General features: G+C 40.2%; 1 protein-coding gene across 1 annotated transcript in view; it reads left to right on the top strand.

Annotated features, from left to right (window-relative positions):
• The window catches only part of GRID1 (glutamate ionotropic receptor delta type subunit 1), a 722,282-nt gene that overhangs the window by 584,939 nt on the left and 116,841 nt on the right, over window positions 1–20,502 (top strand). Inside the window, exons 9-10 of the mRNA XM_037049370.1 lie at window positions 16,563–16,664; window positions 18,087–18,284. Of these exons, the coding sequence (XP_036905265.1) occupies window positions 16,563–16,664; window positions 18,087–18,284 (300 nt within the window). The remainder of the gene's footprint in view (window positions 1–16,562; window positions 16,665–18,086; window positions 18,285–20,502) is intronic.

The raw sequence follows: 20,502 nt of genomic DNA, 5'->3' as shown, positions 1-20,502 counted from the left end.
CCAAAGAAAAAACCCAAAACACACAAAATCATGGAGACTGAATGGTATGCTATTAAACAATGAATGGGTCAAGAATGAAATTAGGGAAGAAATCAAAAAGTTTCTGGAAACAAATGAAAATGAACTCACAACAACCAAAAACTTATGGGACACTGCAAAGGCAGTCCTGAGAGGGAAGTTCATAGCAATACAGGCTTACCTAAAGAGATAGAAACATTTCAAACAAACAACCTAACCCTACGCCTCCAAGAATTCGAGGAACAACAACAAAGACAGCCCAGAGCAAGTAGAAGGAAGGAAATAACCAAGATCAGAGCAGAATTAAATGACATAGAGACTAAAAGCACAATTCTAGGGATCAATGAATCCAGGCGTGTGTTTTTTGAAAAGGTAAACAAAATAGACAAGCCTTTAAGCAGACTCATCAAGAAAAGAAGAGAGAGAGGACCCAAATAAACACAATGAGAAATGAAAGAGGAGAGATTACAACTGATACCACAGAAATAGAAGGGATTGTAAGTAATTACTATGCAGAACTGTATGCCAAGAAATTTGAAAACCTAGATGAAATGGACAAATTTCTAGAAAAGTAGAATCTTCCAAAACTCAATGAAGAAGAAGCAGAAAACCTGAACAGGCCAATAACAGCAGATGAAATTGAAGCAGTAATCAAAAAACTCCTGTCACACAAAAGCCCTGGACCAGATGGTTTCACAGGAGAATTCTGCAAAGCTTTTAAGGAAGAACTAACCCTGATTCTTCACAGACTATTCCAAAAAATCCAAAAGGTGGGAAAACTCCCCAACTCTGTTTATGAAGCCAGTATCATCCTAATTCCAAAACCAGATAGAGACACAACAGAGAAAGAAAACTTCAGGCCAGTATTGCTGATGAACATAGACACTAAAACCCTCAAGCTTTGAATAATATTTTCCTTCTTTCTTTAAACTGTTACAGTCAGTCTCCTTGAAGTCCATTTTGCTTCTACTGAAAGTTTAAGGTCCCTCTATATTTCTCCTTCTACCCAGTCCAAAAGGCAATCCCACTTATATTTTCTTTATAATGCCACTATACTTCCATGTATCAAGTTCTGTTCAAATGTCCTAAATTTGCTATTATAAACATAAACTTTATTATGTCATAAATTTGGTCAGGGCTTGACTTGGTAGTTGTTTTAATATTAACTGAGATCACTCGATGATCTGCACTGGCTGATGGGTGGATCCTAAGGGTCAGCAATGGCTTCATTCACAAGTCTAGTGTTTTCATACAGGTGGCTGGAAGGCTGGATGCATTGGGGGCTGTTGCCAGAGTAACTGTGTGTGGTTTTTCCAGCATGGTGGTCTCAGGGCAGTCAAATTTTTTCCATGGCAGCTGGCTTTCCCTTGAAAAGGGATTTTAAATAGTGATTCTGTCTTCAAAGGAATATTTGGTAAGGTCTGGAAATATTTGTTATTGTTATGCTGGAAAAGGGAAGGCTATTGGTATCAATGAAGCCAAGGCTGAAAATCCCTGTCCTAGAACAAGCCTCCCAAGAGTCAAGCAGAAGCCTGATGACCTTTTCCAACAGAATCTCAAAGACATGCAGCCTCAGATTAAGGCCAGATTTTAAGACAGCAGAACTAAACTTCACTTCTTGATAAGGAGGGGAAGTCACATTATAGAAGAGCACATGAGATGGGAAATACTGTCACAATCACATTTAGAAAATACAATCTGCTGTAGGAACTATCAGAGAAATCTGGATGTGATTAGCGCCATGAAAAGGGGCAAGTGTATGCTGTAAGGATGCAGTGGTACCTGTCACTTTCTGTCAGAAGGATAAAATGGGGTTTCCCAAAAGCATAACAATGAAACAATTTTTATAATGACAAATTAAACCTGAAAAGATAGTGTTTTGAAAAGTAGCCCCTTCAACAAAGGGTGCTGGGGGATCTGGAGAACTACATGCAAAAAAAAAAGAAAGAAAGAAAGAAAGAAAGAAAGGAAAGAAGAAAGGAAAGAAGAAAGGAAAGAAAGAAGGAAAGAAAGAAGGAAAGAAAGAAAGAAATCTTGACCACCAACTTACACCATACACAAAAATAAACTCAAGATGAATAAAAGACCTAAATATAAGTTGTGATACCATAAAAGTCCTACAGGAGAACATAGGCAGGAATATCTCAGATATTTCATGTGGCAATATTTTCACCAATATATCCCCTAGAGCAAGGGACATGAAGGAAAGAATAAACAAATAGGACTACATCAAAATAATAAGCTTCTGCATGGTTAAAAAATATCAGTAAAATCAAAAAGGAACTAATTGAATGGGAAATTATATTTGCCAATGATATCTTGGACAAGGGTTTGATCTCTGAAATATATAAAGAACTCAAACAACTCCACTCCAGGAATACAATCCAATTAAAAATGGATGAAGAACCTGGACAGACATTTCTCCAAGGAGGACATACAGAGGGCTCAGAGACATATGAAAGGATGCTCAGCATCACTAGCCATCAGAGAGATGCAAATTAAAACCACAATGAGATACCACTTAACACCAATCACAATGGCCACAATAAACAAATCAATAAAGAGCAAATGCTGGTGAGGTGGTGGAGAAAAGGGACCCCTAGTACAGTGTTAGTGGGAAGGAAGACTGGTGCTGCCACTGTGGAAAACACTTTGGAGTTTCCTCAGAAGACTAACAATGGAACTGCCTTTTGACCTGGTAATTCCACTGCTGGGAACCCTGAATCCTAAGAACCCTGGAACACCAATCCAAAAGAACCTATGCACCCCAATGTTCATGAACATGAACAGCACAATTTACAATAGCCAAGTGCTGGAAGCAGCCTACATACCCATCAGTAAATGAATAGATCAAAAAACCGTGGTACAGTTACATGATTGAATACTATGCAGCAGAAAAAAAAGAAGGAACTCCCACCCTTCAGGATAGCATGGATGGAACTAGAGAGCATTATGCTAAATGAAATAAGCCAGGTGGTGAAAGACAAATGGCACATGATCTCACCTTTAAGTGGAAACTATTCAACAAACAAACAACCAAGAAAAATATAACCAGAGATAATGAAATTAGAACAAACTGACAGTAACCAGAGGGGAGGTGAGAGGGGGTCATGGGGGGAAAAGGGGGAAGGGTTTTCAGGAACATCTATAAAGGACACATGGAAGAAACCAAAAGGGGTCAGGATCAAGGGTGGGAAGTGGGGATGGCGGGGGTGGGGGAGAAAATGGAGACAGCTGTACTTGAACAACAATTATAAAAAAAGTTTTTAAAAGAATCTATGCACCCTAATGTTCATAGCAGCACAATTTACAATAGCCAAGTGCTGGAAGAAGCCTAGGTGTCCATCAGTAAGTGAGTGGATCAAAAAACCATGGTACCTTTACACAGTGGAATACTATGCAGCAGAAAGAAAGAAGGAGCTCCTACCCCTCACGACAGCATGGATGGAACTAGAGAGCATTATGCTAAGTGAAATAAGCCAAACAGTGAAAGAAATACCATATGATCTCACTTATAAGTGGAACCTAATCAACAAAACAAACAGCCAAGCAAGCTATAGCCAGAGACATTAAAATAAAGAACAAACTGACAGTAATCAGAGGGCAGGGGAGAGGGAAATAAAGGGGAAAAGGAGGGAAAATGTCATCAAAGAACATCTATAAAGGACCCGTGGACAAAGCCAAAGGCGGGTGGAATTGAGGGTGGGACATGGGGCTGTGTGGGGCAGGGGAAAGTGGTGCTGGGAAAGTGGAGACAACTGTATTTGAACAACAGTAAAATTATTTTAAAAGAATAATAATTAAATATATCTCTTTAAAAAAGGAGAAGTTCATTTCGGTGGTAGAATATTCTAGATGAAGGGAACAATAGAAATAAAGGCGTCAACTATTAGGATCAGTCACGTATGGCTTTTCGGCCAAATCCAGTAAAGTTTGTTGGAACCCAACCACTCTCATTGAGTAATGGACCACAGAGATCATATTACCCCAGAACCCTAAAATATTTACTGTCTAGTTTTTTATGGAAAAGTTTGCTGACCTCTTGACTAGTCCATTGATTTATCTGTTTATTCAACAAATACTTGTTAAGTGCATTCTACATGCCATAAATTATTCAGATGCTGAATATATAATGCTGAGCAAATACAAGCAAAATGGAAAATTTCTACTTTAGAGGGTGGTATCAGAAATTGCAATATATGAGAGCTATGGATAAAATGACAAAATCCTATGCTTATGACAATTAAGCATACTGTGGAAGTGTGATCTAAGAAGACTTTTCAAGAGGATAGCTCATCAACTCACTGGGTAAGACCTGCCAGATGAGAAAGAGCCAACCATGGGGTGTGAAGATAAGAATATCAAGGAAAGACCTTGGCATGAGAGAATAGTTGAAAGGTGGCCAGTGTCAGTGAAGTGTAGTGAGCAAGATGGAAAATGTAGCATAAGACAAGATCTAGGCATGGGCCAGATCTTGGACAGCTTATAGGTAATGAAAAATATATGTTTTTTAATCTGAGTTTAACAAGAAACCACCTGAGAATTTTAAGAAGGAGAGTTAAATTAAACAATTTTCATTGAAAATGAAAGAAAGCAAGAAAGAAAATTCTGTCTGCTGGGTGGGGATTAGATAGGAAGCAGATAAGAGAGGAATTGGGAGAGAAGTAAAGTAGCTTATAAAGATCTGGGCAAGAAATAATAGTGGTATGATCTAGAAACTGTGTTTCTTAGACTTTCTTGTGCCTGTGCATGGCCTTGGAATCTTATGAAAATGCAGACACTGACTCTACAGACATGAGATGTAGCCAAGCTTCTTTGATTTAAACAAGTCCCAGATGACCTAGTTCATAGAGCACACTTATATATCAAAGGTCAGGAGGCAAAGGCACAATAAGTGGATTTTAAAAAATGTCTTCAGAATCATTTATTTTACTAATTTTTTATGACTTAAAGTCATAAAGCAAGTTTTCAAAAACAAAACAAAATAAAACAAAACAAAACAAAAAACTGTGCAAAAGAGAAAATCCAGCCCAGGCACTTTCATTATAAATAAATGAGTGTTGAGTGTGAATGCCTTGTACATAGCTTCAGATATGGATGTAACCTGGGAACTAGAGTTTGAGAAAAGCCCATCATTCTAGCCAGTTAATGAGCAAGTGCCCAGGGATGGTTAATTTTATTAATTTTTATAATAAAATTTTATTGAGTGAATAAAAATGAAGAAGAGATAGTCCCTGCCTTAAAAGAGATATAGTATATTTGCGAATAGATAGGCATGAATTTTAATATATTGTGTGGGATGGTTTTGTCAGAGGGAGACAGTCTTGTTAAAAACTACAAGGAAGGATGTCTATAGTGATCTCCAGAGGGTAAGCAAAGTCAGAGAACAGAGGAAGAGGAAATTGTTCTAGGGAGAGGAGGTGTCCCAGATTTTACAGAAAGTGTGAGGAGAGACATCTGCTTTTTTCAATGCAAGATCTCATAGAACTGGTTGTCCAAGGTATCTTGTCAGACTTCAGACTTATGTATGGTGTATATAGTATATATAGTAACATTAATTCTAGTTAATTTAAACTAGCAAGAATTTCTTATGCTGCTTGATGGATCCAAGCCTAGTGTAGATCTGAGAGAAAAAGAAAGTTTTGTCAATAACAATAACTAATGTCTGTTAATAACTAGTAACAGAGGAGGACACTTTAGCCCAGAGAAAGAAAATGCCCAGTTCAAGTGACTTGACAGAGGTCGTTCAACATGAGAGCAGAAGAACCAGAATTCCAGCCTGGCTTGTCTCACAGCAGATATTGCCTTTGCTAGAACTTGCAGTTTATTTAGAGAGAGAAAAACAATTATCCCTAAAACAATTAAAGATACAAAATCAACATTGCAGTTATAAGCTATATTGCAATGCAGTCTCAAAATGTAAATAGCTTTATTGTTTTCTGATTGTAGAAGCAATGCTTCCTATTTGTAAGAGAACTGAAACATGTGATTGTATAGAACAAGAGATGAATATTCCCATAATCTTATCACTCTACCTAGTGCCAGTAATAGCCACTTACAGATACTTTTTTGTCTTAGTCATGCACAGACACCATCTCACAAAAAGAAATAAGCATTAAGAAAAAAATGGATCATACTATATTTAATGTTATGAAAACTATTTTTCCATGCACACTAAGGAACTCTTTGAAGGTTAAACTGTACTTATGTTCTTCCTAAACCTTTAAAAAGATGCATTCAGATTTTCTAGATTGTCAGGTAATTTCTTGGTCCCTTAGTAGCCTGTATCTCTAGCTAGTTCAAGCATGACCCAAGAGCACTAACATTGGTCATGGTTACATGGTCATCACCATCATTGTTGCCATAGGGTCATCATCTGTGCCAAAGGGTCAGAGTTGGGTCACATGAGAGTACAGGTCAGAGCCATTACCGGGCCTCTCCAGTGTATGGCTCCATCCTTTCTTTAGATCACTATCAGTAAGTTTGTGTGTATGTGTGAAACAAGTCAGGCTCATTTAGATGCAATTATCTGTAATAAAGTTACCCATTTTAGGTGCACAGTGTTTGATTGGCTCTGACAAATGTATACAGTAGTATAATCACCAAAACTCTCAAAATTCAGAATATTTCCATTATCCTCAATAGCCCCCCCTTCCTCTTTGTGTTAAATATCCTTCTCCATTCCTGCCCCAGGAAACCAATGGTCTACTTTCAGGACCTATAATATTGCCTCTTCAAGAAAGTCATATAAATGGAATCATAAAGTGTGTGATCTTCTCTGTCTGGCTTCAGTCACTTGGTATAATGCCTTTGAGCTTTACCCAGGATGTTGCATGTGTGGATAGCTTGTTGCATTTTATTGCTGAGCAGTATTTCATTGAATAAATAGTCTACACTTTGTTTATCCATTCACTGATCACCATGATTGACATTTGGAGAATTTCCATTTTTGACTATTATGAATAAAGCTTCTATGAACATCCATATACTGATCTTTGTGTGGACATACCTTCTACTCCTTTCTGGTAAATGACTTGGAGGAAAAACGCTGGTTGGTGTGTTCAGTGTATGGTTAACTGGATAGGACATTGTCAAACTGTCTTGCAGTGTGGCTGCAACTTTTGATTTCCAAATCCTTACCACCATGTGGTAATGTCAGTCTTTGATTTTAGCCACTCTAGTGGGGTTTAATTCCATATCCCATGGTCTTATTTTGCACTTCCCTGATAATTCATGATTTTGAATATATATATATATATATATATTTTTCCTGTGCTTCTTATCTTTTCATGTATCTTCTTTAGAAAAAATGTCTTTTTTTCTAGTTTTAAAAATTGGGTTGTTTGTCTTTTCATAATTGAATTATAGGATTTCTTTACATATATTGAATACAAGTCTTATATTGGCTATATATGTATCTAATATTGTCCCATAACTTTTGGATGCTCTCTTCTGGTGTTTTTTTCTCTCTCTCTCCACCTGGTAGAGGTTTGATGGAAGAGCTGATGAGCATGTGTGTGTGTCTAGGCACCCAAGGAGCCCCACTGTTTTGCTGGCTCATATTTGGCCTTTAAGAATATGATAAAATTTAATTTTTTTCTTCTCACTTGTATAACTACCACTCTTTTGTCCCATGCTCTGTCAGGAATGAAACATTTCTTGTATCCTATCTCTCTTTGGAGGGGCTTCTCATTTCTTTTGCTGATTATCTGACTTCTTGTTTGTTACAATGAGAGCAACATCATCTTCCTGCTTTCTGTATGATAACAGAATTAGAACCGCCCCCATCCTTGCTGTGAATGTGATGGAAAGACTCCATCGCTGGCTCCATTACAATCCAGGCCCAGTGGGCCCCACATGCTCCAGACCTTCAGATATGAGAGGCTAGGGTTTGGACATGTTCACAGTCTCCATCCAGAATGGCCTGGTTGCCAGCATCAGTGACACTTCTGCTAGTTTTCCTTGTCTTCCACCCCAACACCTCTGGGGGTGTATCTTTCTCTCATCCTTACTGCAGTTTTTTCATGAAGCTCATGTATGTGACTGTGCTCCAGTCTGTTTTATGTCCATTTCAGTGTCTCGTGGCTCAGCTGTCTGGACATTTAGCACAAGTTCTACTGGGGCTCGTTTTAAGCAGTACAACTTTCACCAAATGCTCAATTCCCTATGCAAATGGTCTTGGGCTGAGACTTCAAGTTGTCCCCTGCCTCAGAGTGAACCTCTTTCTCTTTTTTACAGTGTGTCTAATATTTAGCTGTGGTCCCAGCTCCTTTCTCAGCAGCTACATATGACCTAATGATCATCTCCTGTAGTGTTTGTTCTCTCAGGCCCAGATTTTAGGGCCTTGATATACTGTACTTCCAAAAGTAAATTTTTTCTCCAGAATAACAGATATAAAGCATTTAATTCAAATTTCTATTATTGAATGATTAAAAATGCCATTGGTGATTGCTGGGGGGAAGTGGGTATTCGGGGACTAAATGGTAATGAAAAAATTACAATAAAGATTAAATATTTAAAAAATGCCATTTGGTACACTTTCAATGTACTTTCATAATTAAGAAATTTGCTCTATCTAAAATTTTTTGGCTTTTCTTTTTTGTTGCATAGGTGATATTATCTAAATAGTATATTGACAAACATTTTTAGAATTCCCTTCTGTATTTATTTATTTTTCTTCTTTTAATATATTTTATTCATTATGCTATTATAGTTGTCCCATTTTTTGCCCCTTTATTCCCCTCCTCCCTGCACACTCCCTCCCACCCACATTCCCCCACCTTAGTTCATGTGTGTTGGTTGTACATATAAGTTTTTTGGCTTTTACATTTTCTATACTATTCTTACCCCCCTCCATGTCTATTTTCTACCTACAACTTATGCTACTTATTTCCTGTACCTTTTTCCCCATTACCCGCCTCCCCTTCCCTGCTGATAATCCTCCATGTGATCTCCATTTCTCTGATTCTGTTCTTGTTTTAGTTGTTTACTTAGTTCATATTTTGTTTTTTTTTAGGTTCAGTTGTTGATAGTTGTGAGTTTCTTGTCATTTTATTGTTCATAGTTTTGGTCATCTTCTTTTTCTTAGATAAGTCCTTTTAACATTTCATATAATAAAGGCTTGGTGATGATGAACTCCTTGAAATTGATCTTATCTGAGAAACACTTTATCTGCCCTTCCATTCTAAATGAAAGCTTTGCTGGATAGAGGGATCTTGGTTGAAGGTCTTTGGATTTCATGACTTGGAATACTTATTTCCAGCCCCTTCTTTCCTGTAAGGCCTCTTTTGAGAAATCCGCTGACCGTCAGATGGGAACTCCTTTGTAGGTAACTGTCTCCTCATCTCTTGCTGCTACTAGGATTATCTCCTTCATTTTAATCTTGGCTAATGTAATTATGGTGTGCCTTGGTGTGTTCTTCCTTGGGTCCAACTTCTTTGGGACTCTCTGAGCTCCCTGAACTTTCTGGAAATCTATTTCCTTTGCCATATTGGGGAAGTTCCCTTTCATTATTTTTTCAAATAAGTTTTCCATTTCTTGCTCTTCCTCTTCTGTTTTTGAAACCCCATATGACTAGGATGTTGGAATGTCTAAGGTTGGCCTGGAGTTTCCTAAGCCTCTCCTCATTTATTTGAATTCTGATTTTTTCATTCTGTTCTGGGTGAATGTTTGTTTCTGCCTTCTTGGTCCTTCAACCTTCCTTGGTCCAAATTGTTGATTTGAGTTACAGCTTCCTTCCTGTAGGTTCCCTGTACATTTTCCTTTATTTCACTTTCCATAGCCTTCACTTTTCCCTCTATTTTGCAACCATACTGATTTTGTTGTTTTTAATTTTATTTATTTATCTTTAGGGGGGAAGGAGAGAGGGAGAGAAACATTAATGTATGGTTGCCTTTCATGCATCCCCTGCTGGGAGTTGGCCTGCAGGGAACCGGCCTGCAACCCAGGCATGTGCCCTGACTGGGAATCAAACCGCGATCCTCTGGTTCGCAGGCCTGTGCTCAGTCCACTGAGCTACACCAGCCAGGGCCTGATTTTGTTTTGAACTGTGCACCTGATAGGTTGGCTATCTCTTTTTTGCTTAGTTGTATTTTTTTCTGGAGCTTTGACCTGTTCTTTCATTTGGGCCATTTTTCCTTGTCTCTGCATGCCTGTTACATACTTAGGTGCAGAGCCTTAGGTTTCTTTGCCAGGGTGGGGCAACCCACGTTGCTGTGTTGTGGTGCAGTATGTGGGGGAGGGATCTAAGGGGGAACAATGCCAGCTCTCTGCCAGCTTTCAGTTACTTTGGCTGCTACCTACAACCAAATTGGGCCCTTCTGGTGCTGATTCCTGGGTTTTGTATAACTTCTAGGGCCCCGTGGGTCTTTCCGATGAACTCTCCTGTGAGGCTGGGAGTTTCTCCCACCACCTCAACCCCCACAGGATTTTCAGTCAGAGGTTTTGAGGCTTTATTTCTCCACACTGGAACCCTGAGTTGTGTGTTCTGTTTCACTCCCCAATTGTTCCTCCTCACACGCAAATATGGGACCACCCACTCCACCAGCTGTTGCCTTGCTTGCCCTGCCAGCCACCACCTTGCAGCGAGTCCTCTCTGCCTAGCTGCCCATCTCCACCCCTCCTACTGGTCTGGATAAATGTTTCTTCTTTAATTACTTGGTTGTCAGACTTTTGTACAGTTCAATATTCTGTCAGTTCTGGTTACTTTTTGTTTTCAAATTTGTTGTCCTTCTTTTGGTTGTATGAGGAGGCACAGTATATCTACCTACACCTCCATCTTGGCCAGCCCTTCTGTATCTAAAAATAAATTCTTAATTAGACCTTACTTGAGGAACCCTGGCTACAAATGTTGATATTCTATCCTGAGATGCTTATACTTTGCTTCTGAGATACTGCATTTGTGTTATCCCTGCAGTTAGCCATAGCTTAAAATTGACAACCTGAAATTAGTGTGGGCCAAATGCCCAATTCAAGCTGATTCAAGATGCAGCTTCCCGCTTTGCCTGATCCCCACCAAAGACTGTGATCCTTTGAAGCATACAGTGAACACATTTATTTTCCAATAACAATGGAAAAGTGAACAAAAGCTGATAGCTTGGTGTTTTAGAAAAGTCCATGCACTGCCATCGTGATAAAGGCACTGTGGCTGTAGTTACTGAAACCTGTATCTCAGCTGCTGTCAGTTACTGGTTGATGAGGATACAGCCCACATGGGATTCCCACTATAGCTGTGAGGTGTACAGACACAGTCATAAAAACTTTACTTCCTGTTTCCAGTACTCACTCTAGACAAGCTAACTACAAAAATATGGTTCACTCAGTTGTAAAATGTGACAAGATAGTTAAATATGACATTTGGGATTAAGCATACCAACCTTTCTTCCCTCTTTCCCTTCCTCCCTCTTTATGTGAAATTGGTCCTATTCAGTCTCAGAGCTATAAAGCAATTGGATCGACTCTCTGCTCCTTCTTTACCACTTTTAAACATCTCTGTAATTAGATTGCAGTCCAAAAAGTCTAATCTCCTACAAGAGGCATATTGCATTGAGGGTTAGTAGTCCTGTGTTTATTAAGGACAGGGCCACAAAGTCCCAAATCCTCACATCTCACAATTCAAACACTAACATGAACACCCCAATTGATTTGGAAAATATATTGGCCTGAGGCCAGTGGTTTATGAAATTTATTCTCCAATTGACTGATCTCATGAACAGTTGTTTGTCATAATCAGATTTTGAAAGCATATATCTCCCTTCAAGTGATGATTGTGCTGTAACTTCTGGCTCCGTGTGCATCTCTGGTCTGGGCAGAGCAGATCTTCGTGATGAGCAAAAACCATAGTCATCTTATCAAACAGTGGCAGTTCTCGTTTTGTTTAACCGTGCTGGAAATTAGTTTTTCAGGCACTGATCTCGACAGGTCAGCTGTCAAAAGTGGGTGTCTGTGACCGTAAATTCATCAATCCCATAAACAAAATTTTTTCTGTGAAATACAAGGGGAAGTCAGAGCAGAAGCACATGTGTACAGATGAAACGACCTGCAGCTGTATGATGAAGTGTCAGGCCTTCTTTGGGTAAAAGGTAGTTCTGGCTTCCTGTTTATCAAGCCCATCAGCCTCATCTGGCTTTTATTGACTGAAACTTTTTCCTCAGTGTTTTGAACTGGAAGAGGCAGGTACCCACAGCAGGGAGGTGGGATACAGTCTCTCCTGTTCTTGGTAGGCTACAAGCTTGGGAATCCATTTAAAGGCTTTATTTAAAAAAAAAATGCACTGGAGTCTTTTGTTTGGATTGTGTCTTTCTCTGTTCTGGTCTTGTGTCTCACATGTTCAGAGGGATGGCCTCTCTCAGAAATGATGAAGGTTTACCTCACTGGTCTTAAGATTTGGGTAAGAGCACAAAGCTTCATGGAAATAGTGGGGTTCACTCAGTCTGTGATTCTCAAGTTTGGGCTGATGTGAGGGGTTAATAAAGTCTTGGCCAACTTGAAGGACCTCAGATCCTGAAACATGCTTGCATTTGATGTGTTTGAAAGCAGAATTTTGGTTCATTTTGAAGGGTTTTGTTTTTTGGTTTTTGGGTTTTTTTGGTCATAATATAGAATGCCTGAAAGCCAGTGAGACAGAAATCTGTATTTAAAAAAACACCAAAAATAATAAAAAATAAACTTTAAGCCCTAATTATTTTAGACAAAAAATAGGAATAATAACATACTTAGAAGAGTGTTTTTCCCTCTCATGAAGTTCTACTTTGCTTTTGATGACCTTACATTGGGATTGTCTGAGTAATATTGTCTAACTAACATGATGCTATCCCACTTCCTTTATGGAAAAAGAGTGCCTGTCTTCATAAAGCTGGGCCTCTGCAGTGGCCACTTCCCTGTCTCCAAACTTGATCAGCTTATGGGCCCTGGAGAGGCTGTAGAATGAACTTCCATGCTGGACCAACTATCAATGTGCCTCATCTAGGAGATTGGCGCTCCTCAGCCACAGCTCCTTGCAACCAATGGACTGATTTATGGGGTTCTGACTCTCAGATTGGCCTTGACATATCAACAGATAATATAATACATTTGGCTTTCTTCCACTCCGCCAAGCATACAAATGCACGTGGTGGGATTTTTGATGATTGCCTGAGCTACTTATTTTTATCAAAAGCTTATTTTCCTTTCTGTGAAAATAGTGAAAAATGTGTTAAAAACCTTGAAGAGCATAAAGAAGTAATAATAACCATTCATAATTCTTCCAGTTAAACATTCACATAATACTATTTAACATACCTTCTCCCACTTTTGCTACCATCTTTTCTAAAAAACATAATTAAGATTGTATTGTATACATAGTCTTATACCCTGATTCTTTATTTTGTGATTATTAATTTATTTTGCAATAGTTTATAGCAAAATGATTTTCTCCTTTGAACGTCCCCTCAACATGGTAGGCAGGGAAGGTATTTTTTTCTGTTTTACAGATATGAAAATAGAATTTCAGTGAAGTTAAATTTATTCAACAAATATTTGTTCACTGCCTTTTGTTTTGTAAGCATTGTGCTGTAAAATGTGCTATCTGAGGTCATTCAGGTAAATGGTGGACCACAGCTAGAACATAGCTTTGCTGAATCATAAAAATATATGCTAACTCCACACCAGGTTTCCATCTTCTTCTACAAGTCTACCTCAGTTATATTATTAGGTGATCTTCAGAAGAACATGGCATTTAAGGCACGGTTGGCAACCCTGAGATGGGAATAAGCAATGCAAGATCTAGTTTGAAAGCCTAAGACTTGAGAGAGTTTAGGAAGACAGAAGTTTGATTCCAGGGGACAGGGTGAGAAACCCAGATAGCACAGCTAGATCAGTCCTAGGGCCAGAATGGAAAGCACTGGAGATTACTTCTATTGCAGCCTTGCAGACACGGTGATGACTGGGCTAAGCTTGTTATAAGCTGTGAGGAGTGTATCCTACTAATGAAACAAAATGGGAACCTGGGGAAGGGGGTTATTGAACAGTCTCTGGAAAATGCTCACAAATAAAAACTATTTGCAAATAAAAACTGTTCTAAGGTGAAAACGTTAAAAAAAAATAAGAGTTTACCAGGCTAGGTTGAAGAGAAATGGCATTTCAGGCAAAATAACTGGGTATAGAAAGTCAGGAGGGAACAAGATGCATATGAGAAATGTTAGGCATAAAGGGGACCTGGAGTGCACTGTGGTTATATAAACTAAAGTGAAGCTGCAAGTCAGGCTTGGATCTAAAATAGGAAAGCCTTTCTTTTAGGTGAATCTTAAAAGTGTTAGGGTTTATCCTGTAGGAAATGGGAAGTCATTGGGACAATTTAACTAACACAGTTCATATTTAAGTTTATTATAAAGGTACCTTTCACAATATTAGAAAAGGGCCATAAAAGAGGGTGGTTAATGGTAATCAACGGAAAAACTGTTGCAGTGCTCTGAGACACAGGTGCTGGTGCCCTGAACCAGGCAGTGGGCTAGAATCATAGGGTGGTGTGGGAAGGCGTTGAGAGGCAGAGACCTTCTTGGAGCTGAGCTGAAATCCTAGAAGGACCTGTCTTCATCCCAACAGCTTCTTCCAGCTTCCATTTCCTATTCTCATGACTTAATTAGAATCCCAATATAAAGACAGGTAGAGCCTGGTTTATCAAGGACACACAGAGCTCCCTTGTAGGCACCTTCCAAGCCAGGGCATCACAGAGTCAAGATGTCCCTTCACCTATGCCAGGGAGGTTCAGCAAGAGGTATTAGAAATTCAAGTCCTGGTGCAGGCAGAATATCCACTCCCTGGAACAGATACATAATCATGAGGACCAGATTGCCTCCATTTCAACACTGTGAGTCATTGAGGTGGGCTGCTGAACTCTTAACTAAATGACTCCACTCATTCATCACTGCCAAGCATCCTATTAATTTGGAAGGAATGTGTCTTAGTTGGTATCATTTCCTAAGTGACAGCAGGAGTTTCCAGGTTCATTTTAAACTAGATCTAGAATTATGTACATCATTCTGATGTTCCCACATGAGGCCTCAGTATTGTAGTATCTTCTAGGTGGATTGGTCCTACAGTTCTGGAACTGTGGCCTCATAGGCATGGCTCAGTGTGCAGAGCTTGCTGCAGATGTCAAGACTGTGAGAAATGCTGGGAGAGTACAAGTATCTTTAAATGGCACTAGTGGTGGCATCTTTAGGGCCCCTGCTAGCACTTTCCTACAGATGGGTGGTTCTTCGTGGCTTCACTAGAGCTCTTCTGTATTTTCCCTGATGAAGAGTAGATGTCATCTGCGGCAGTCTGAATCTTTAATCCCTTGCTACTTAAATGGTGGTCCGTGGGTCAGCAGTAGCACCTGAGGACTTATCAGACAAATAATCTTGGGTCCTGTAATCAGAAAGTGCCTGAAAAAAGTTCATGGGTGTTTTGTTTGCCTGCCACATTTTGAGGATCACAGTTTTAGTCTGTACCCTGGTTTGTGATCTCAGATATGCATTAGAATCACCTGGAGAGCTAACATATCCATATCTAGTTCACCACAGATTAATGAAATCTGATCCATGGGGTCAGAATGTTTTAAAAGTCCTATTAAGAAATTCTAACATGAAACCAAGTTAGAGGTCCAATGACCTGGAAGAGTAGGGGTTGTCAACCAGGATCATGGGGAAGCCTTAACTTTCCACATGAGGAAGTGCTGAGATCCTGATTAGGTTGGATTGAGATGGGGGCTATTACCTGTATGTTTTTACATATCACCAGTTAACAACTGAGAATCATTAATGAGATGAAACTTTCATCCTTGCTGCCCAGGACCTGCAGAGATAAAGGGAGGGGAAGCAGTTGCAAGAACACCTGTTCCTTATTGTTTCTGAGCCAAGATAGGGTCCTACAACCTCGAGAGTGTGCCTGTCAGAGACACATCAGACTATTAGATAGATCCTGCAGGCTCAGGGAGGTATGGAAGATCCAGAGCTCCTGTATTCTTGGCATCTATGTGCACGTCGGGGAGAATGATGAAGTTTGCACTACAGTGAAGACAGGCAGTGAACTGTTGACTCTGCTGGCAGTAGGCACCAAGGGGGTAAGCCAAGCTGTACACTTGTGTCTTTGTTACCAGCTTCAGTGATGAGCATCATCCTGTGCTGGCTGGTGGTGACAATGGCTGAACTCGAGGGCTCTCTGGCCTGGGTGAGTCCAAGGAGTAATTAAAGAAAGAGGACACTCTGTGGGAGACACAGTGACATTGCTTCAGTGAGTGGAAAGAATAAAACTGGACATGGATGTTCATTCCAGAAACAAGTTTTTACCCGTTGGTTTCACTTTAAGGACATGGCAAGCCCTCAAGATCCAGATGGGCTGATGGGAAATTTAAACTTGTCTGTCACACTTTTGTCCTTTCTAAGGGTTTAAGATGGCTCTGGGTCTTTGAGAGACTCAGAAGGTGCAGTCCACCTACCTTCCTGATTCAGAATCCTAGTTTAAAAAGCAAGTTCCAATAGTGGGCACATGTGCTCTGTCCCTCAAACTTTCTTTTTCCTTCACAGCTGGCGACGTGGGACTCAGAGAAGGGCCTGAATGGCAGCCTGCAAGAGAGGCCCATGGGCAGCCGCCTCCAAGGACTGACTCTCAAAGTGGTGACTGTCTTGGTAGGGTCATGGGCCTATTGGGGCTTTTCAGGCAAAGGTTTCTCCCTATTGGATTTAATGCTGGGTCTGGAGAGATGAGGATCTTGAGTAGTGGCTTGAGTTTTCATAAGACCTTTCACTCAAACAATTTCGTGAGCAAGGAAAGAAGAGTGTATTGGAGCTTCTGTCCCAGGACCTCCTGCCTCTGAGGCCTCCTGTGGAGGTCACTGAGCTTCTATAGGGAAGGACCACTGAGCCAGATCTGCTGCTGGGCGCCAGAGCAGACAAAGTTTCTCTACTTGTTCTTGGATGTAAACAGGATCTTGACCTACTGGTAGTCCTTAGGAGAGCTTTGCTGGCAAGCAGAGTCTTTAGAAAGATGCTGGGAGGAGGAGATTTTCTTAGCACTCAACACCACTGATGGGCCTCTGTGACACCATGGTTCACAGTGAAGACTATTGGTTGCAATTTTTCTGCATGGTTGTCCTGGAATCATAGACTTTTATATCTTTCAGTGACCTTAAGAACATGTTGCTTTCAGTTTCTTTTAAAAATCTTTTTAGAACTGAAGCCAGTGGGTTCTCTTATTAGCTGGTCACAGATAGTCCAAATGTTCCCCTCAGTCCTAGCAGGCACTAGTGTTTCAGCTCTAGAAACCTTCAGTAGTGGTGATCATGCATTTTCTATACACACCCAAACAAACATTATATTCTGTTTTCCTCGAAAATATTAAATTAAGGAGATACATTCTTTGGGTTGTTTGCCAAAAGGCTTATTCTTGTTAAGTTTCATAGGGTGTGGTGGGGAAGACTGTGGTGTTTTCCAGATGGCCATATGCCCTACAGGAGCACGTGTGACTGTGAATATGGCATGATTTTGGACTTGGGACTTGGGATTTAATCTTATTTTATCCTTTGATTTATGATATGATCGTGGTCCATTAATCAGTATCCATTTTCTAGTACAACTTGATGTAATATTGTCTTTTCTCAATCTAATATCATAGAACTTTATTGTTATTTGTTATCTTGGAGAGAAATATATACATTTTTTATGTGGGTACTGAAGAATTATGGCATTTCCTAAGGACAGAGTGCTGAATATCACAAATAAAAGAATGAAAGCAAGCCATATTGTCTGGGTGATGGTGTTCTGGGAAGAGCCTGAGATAGCATAACATAAGGCAAGTAAATCTTTGTTCCTCCATTGACAAGCTGGCCAGAGGAATCTTCCTGTTACTGTATGCTGAGTGTCCATAAACTGCTTTAGGGAAAGGCCAAGAGGTCCATACTTCAGGCCTAAAGGGTAAATAAATACATGCACATGTCTGCAAACATTCTGAAGCTGCAATTCAGCAGATTGGTCTCTTCAACAATACTCTGGAAAGATGTTTATTAATTAACCCATTAACTAATTGAAGAATATTCATTTTGTTGTCCTCAGGAAGAGCCTTTTGTGATGGTGGCTGAGAACATCCTTGGGCAGCCCAAGCGCTACAAAGGTTTCTCCATAGATGTCCTGGATGCACTAGCGAAGGCTCTGGGCTTCAAATATGAGATTTACCAGGCCCCTGATGGCAGGTATGGTCACCAGCTTCATAACACCTCCTGGAACGGGATGATCGGGGAGCTCATCAGCAAGGTAGGTCCCAGAAGTATGTCCATGGGGTGGGGCACCCTAGTCTGCCTCTGGGGTGATATCCACATTTGGTCCATTGAGCAGTTGGAACCTTGGGACCAACTAAACAGACCAAAGTTACCACTCTCCACACTAAAGTCCTCTTTGTTTCAAAGTCTTCTATGGTGGTTCCCCACTACACCCATTTCTGTTTTTTTATTTTCTCATTTCCTGGTACTCTTCATTTTCCTTCTGTGCCCATTGTTCTCATTCCTTTAAAGTCTATCCATTGTGCCTGCTCTGTAATACACCCTTCATGAAATCTGTCCCCACATTTGGGCTGAAATAGGAATCTAGTTCTCAAAGCGGGTGGGTACTGGTGAGTGCCTGCCTATTCTCTCCCACATGGCCCATCAGTGGGGTGTGTATGCATTGCTCGCATTGCTCTGTACAAGTGATATGGCATTCCTCAGCTCCTCATACAAATTTAGAGTCAATACTCTTCCTCCCTGCTGCAGAGCCTGAGTCCTCACTGAAACCTATGACATGAAGCCAATTCACCGTGTTCACATTCTTATCCCTGTCATCCCAGGATCTCTGGGTCACTTCCTCACTTTCTCACAACCATTATGATGGGGGCATCTGACTCAAGCCCTCCCTCTCCATGGTTACTGTCACCACCGACCTTGATGTTTTCAATTTGCCTATGGACAACTGGGATCACAGTATTTGAACGTCTCACCTTTAGTGATCTCTGCTTGTTCTTCATTCCAGGACCCACATTCATGCATCTTGTTAGCACCTTACTGGTTGTTGTCACTGTGCCATTTTATGACTACAACCTATTGTACTTCAGAGTCTTTGGGCCTTAGCTCTTAAAACACAGCTCTTTTGCTTTATAAATCCATAAAGGCAGAGCAGAGGCCCATAGCTCTCCAATTTTCCCCAGGCTTTTAAAAAAAACCTTATTATAATACAATTTATATCCGATAAAATGCTCCCATTTCAGTTCAATGATTTTTAGAAAATCTACTGAGTTGTGTGACCATCTCTATAATATAGATTTAGGTTACCTCCATCACTCCAATGAGATCTCCCATACTCATTTATAGTTAATTCCCTTCTCAACCCCAGAACTAGGCAGTCATCAATCTACTTTCTGTCTCTATAGACTTGCTTTAATGAACATTCAATATAAATGGAGTCATATATATGTGGTCTTTTGCATCTGGTCCTTTCCACTTAGCATATGGATTCGAGGTTCATCCTCCTTTAATGTTTCTGTGCTCTTATGTTTCATTCTTTCCTGCCTGGTGTGCCCTCTGTAATTGACCAGACAAACCCATGTGATTCCCTTCATCCCTTGTGATTCTCTGTTTTTAATTTCTTCTTCCACCCCAACCCTGACTTGATTCTGTTATTTCTCCTGTAACTCTGACATTTAGGTTGTTGCATATAGTTAGGGAAGAAAACCACAAATCTATCCAGATGGATGTATGAGCAATGTGTGGCTCCTTCCTAAGCTGGGCCTTCAAGACATCCTGAGTTTCCATAACTTGTTCTTTGTTCGGTCCTTTGGCAACATTTCTTAGGGAAGGTTTCAGAAGTTTACCTTTCTCCTCAAGCAAACTAATAAGCTCTCCTCAATTAAAAAAAAAGATTGGGCCCTGGCTGGTGTGGCTCAGTGGATTGAGCACCAGTCTAGGAAGCAAAGGGTTGCTGGTTCAATTCCCAGTCAGAGCACATGTCTGGGTTGCAGGCCAGATCCCTGGTAGGGGGCGAGCAAGAGGCAACCACACATTGATGTTTCTCTCCCTCTCTTTCTCTCTTCCCCTCTGTCTAAAATAAATGAATAAAATATTTCAACAACAACAACAATAACAAAAAAAGAAGATTATGCTTCTACATTACAGAAAGAAGTAAAGACTTTTGGGCATGAAATTCTTTTTTAATCTCTTACAAAATTCACATCTGTAGATACAGGCTCTCACCGCCATTTTAAAGGGGGGAGTGTTTTTCTTTCTGCTACAGGTCATCTTTCCACCTGTCAGTTCCCTTGTGTCTCCTCTAGACCTGGCTTCATATAGTTTCCCTCCACCCTATATTATAGACCAATTTTTCTCCACTAGACCTCTTTATCAGTACTTAACTATGCTCCAAATTCTCTAGACCCTAAAACAAGCAAAGAAAACTCCTGGATCTTGGGCTTGTGCTAAGAGAAGCAAAGGCAGAGGCTAGAGAT

Source organism: Sturnira hondurensis, unplaced genomic scaffold (genome assembly GCF_014824575.4).
Source record: "Sturnira hondurensis isolate 20B ecotype Veracruz unplaced genomic scaffold, ASM1482457v3 Scaffold0006496, whole genome shotgun sequence".
NCBI lineage: Eukaryota > Metazoa > Chordata > Mammalia > Chiroptera > Phyllostomidae > Sturnira > Sturnira hondurensis.
The sequence above is the reverse complement of the archived record's forward strand: the minus strand, read 5'-3'. Positions and strand labels throughout refer to the sequence as shown.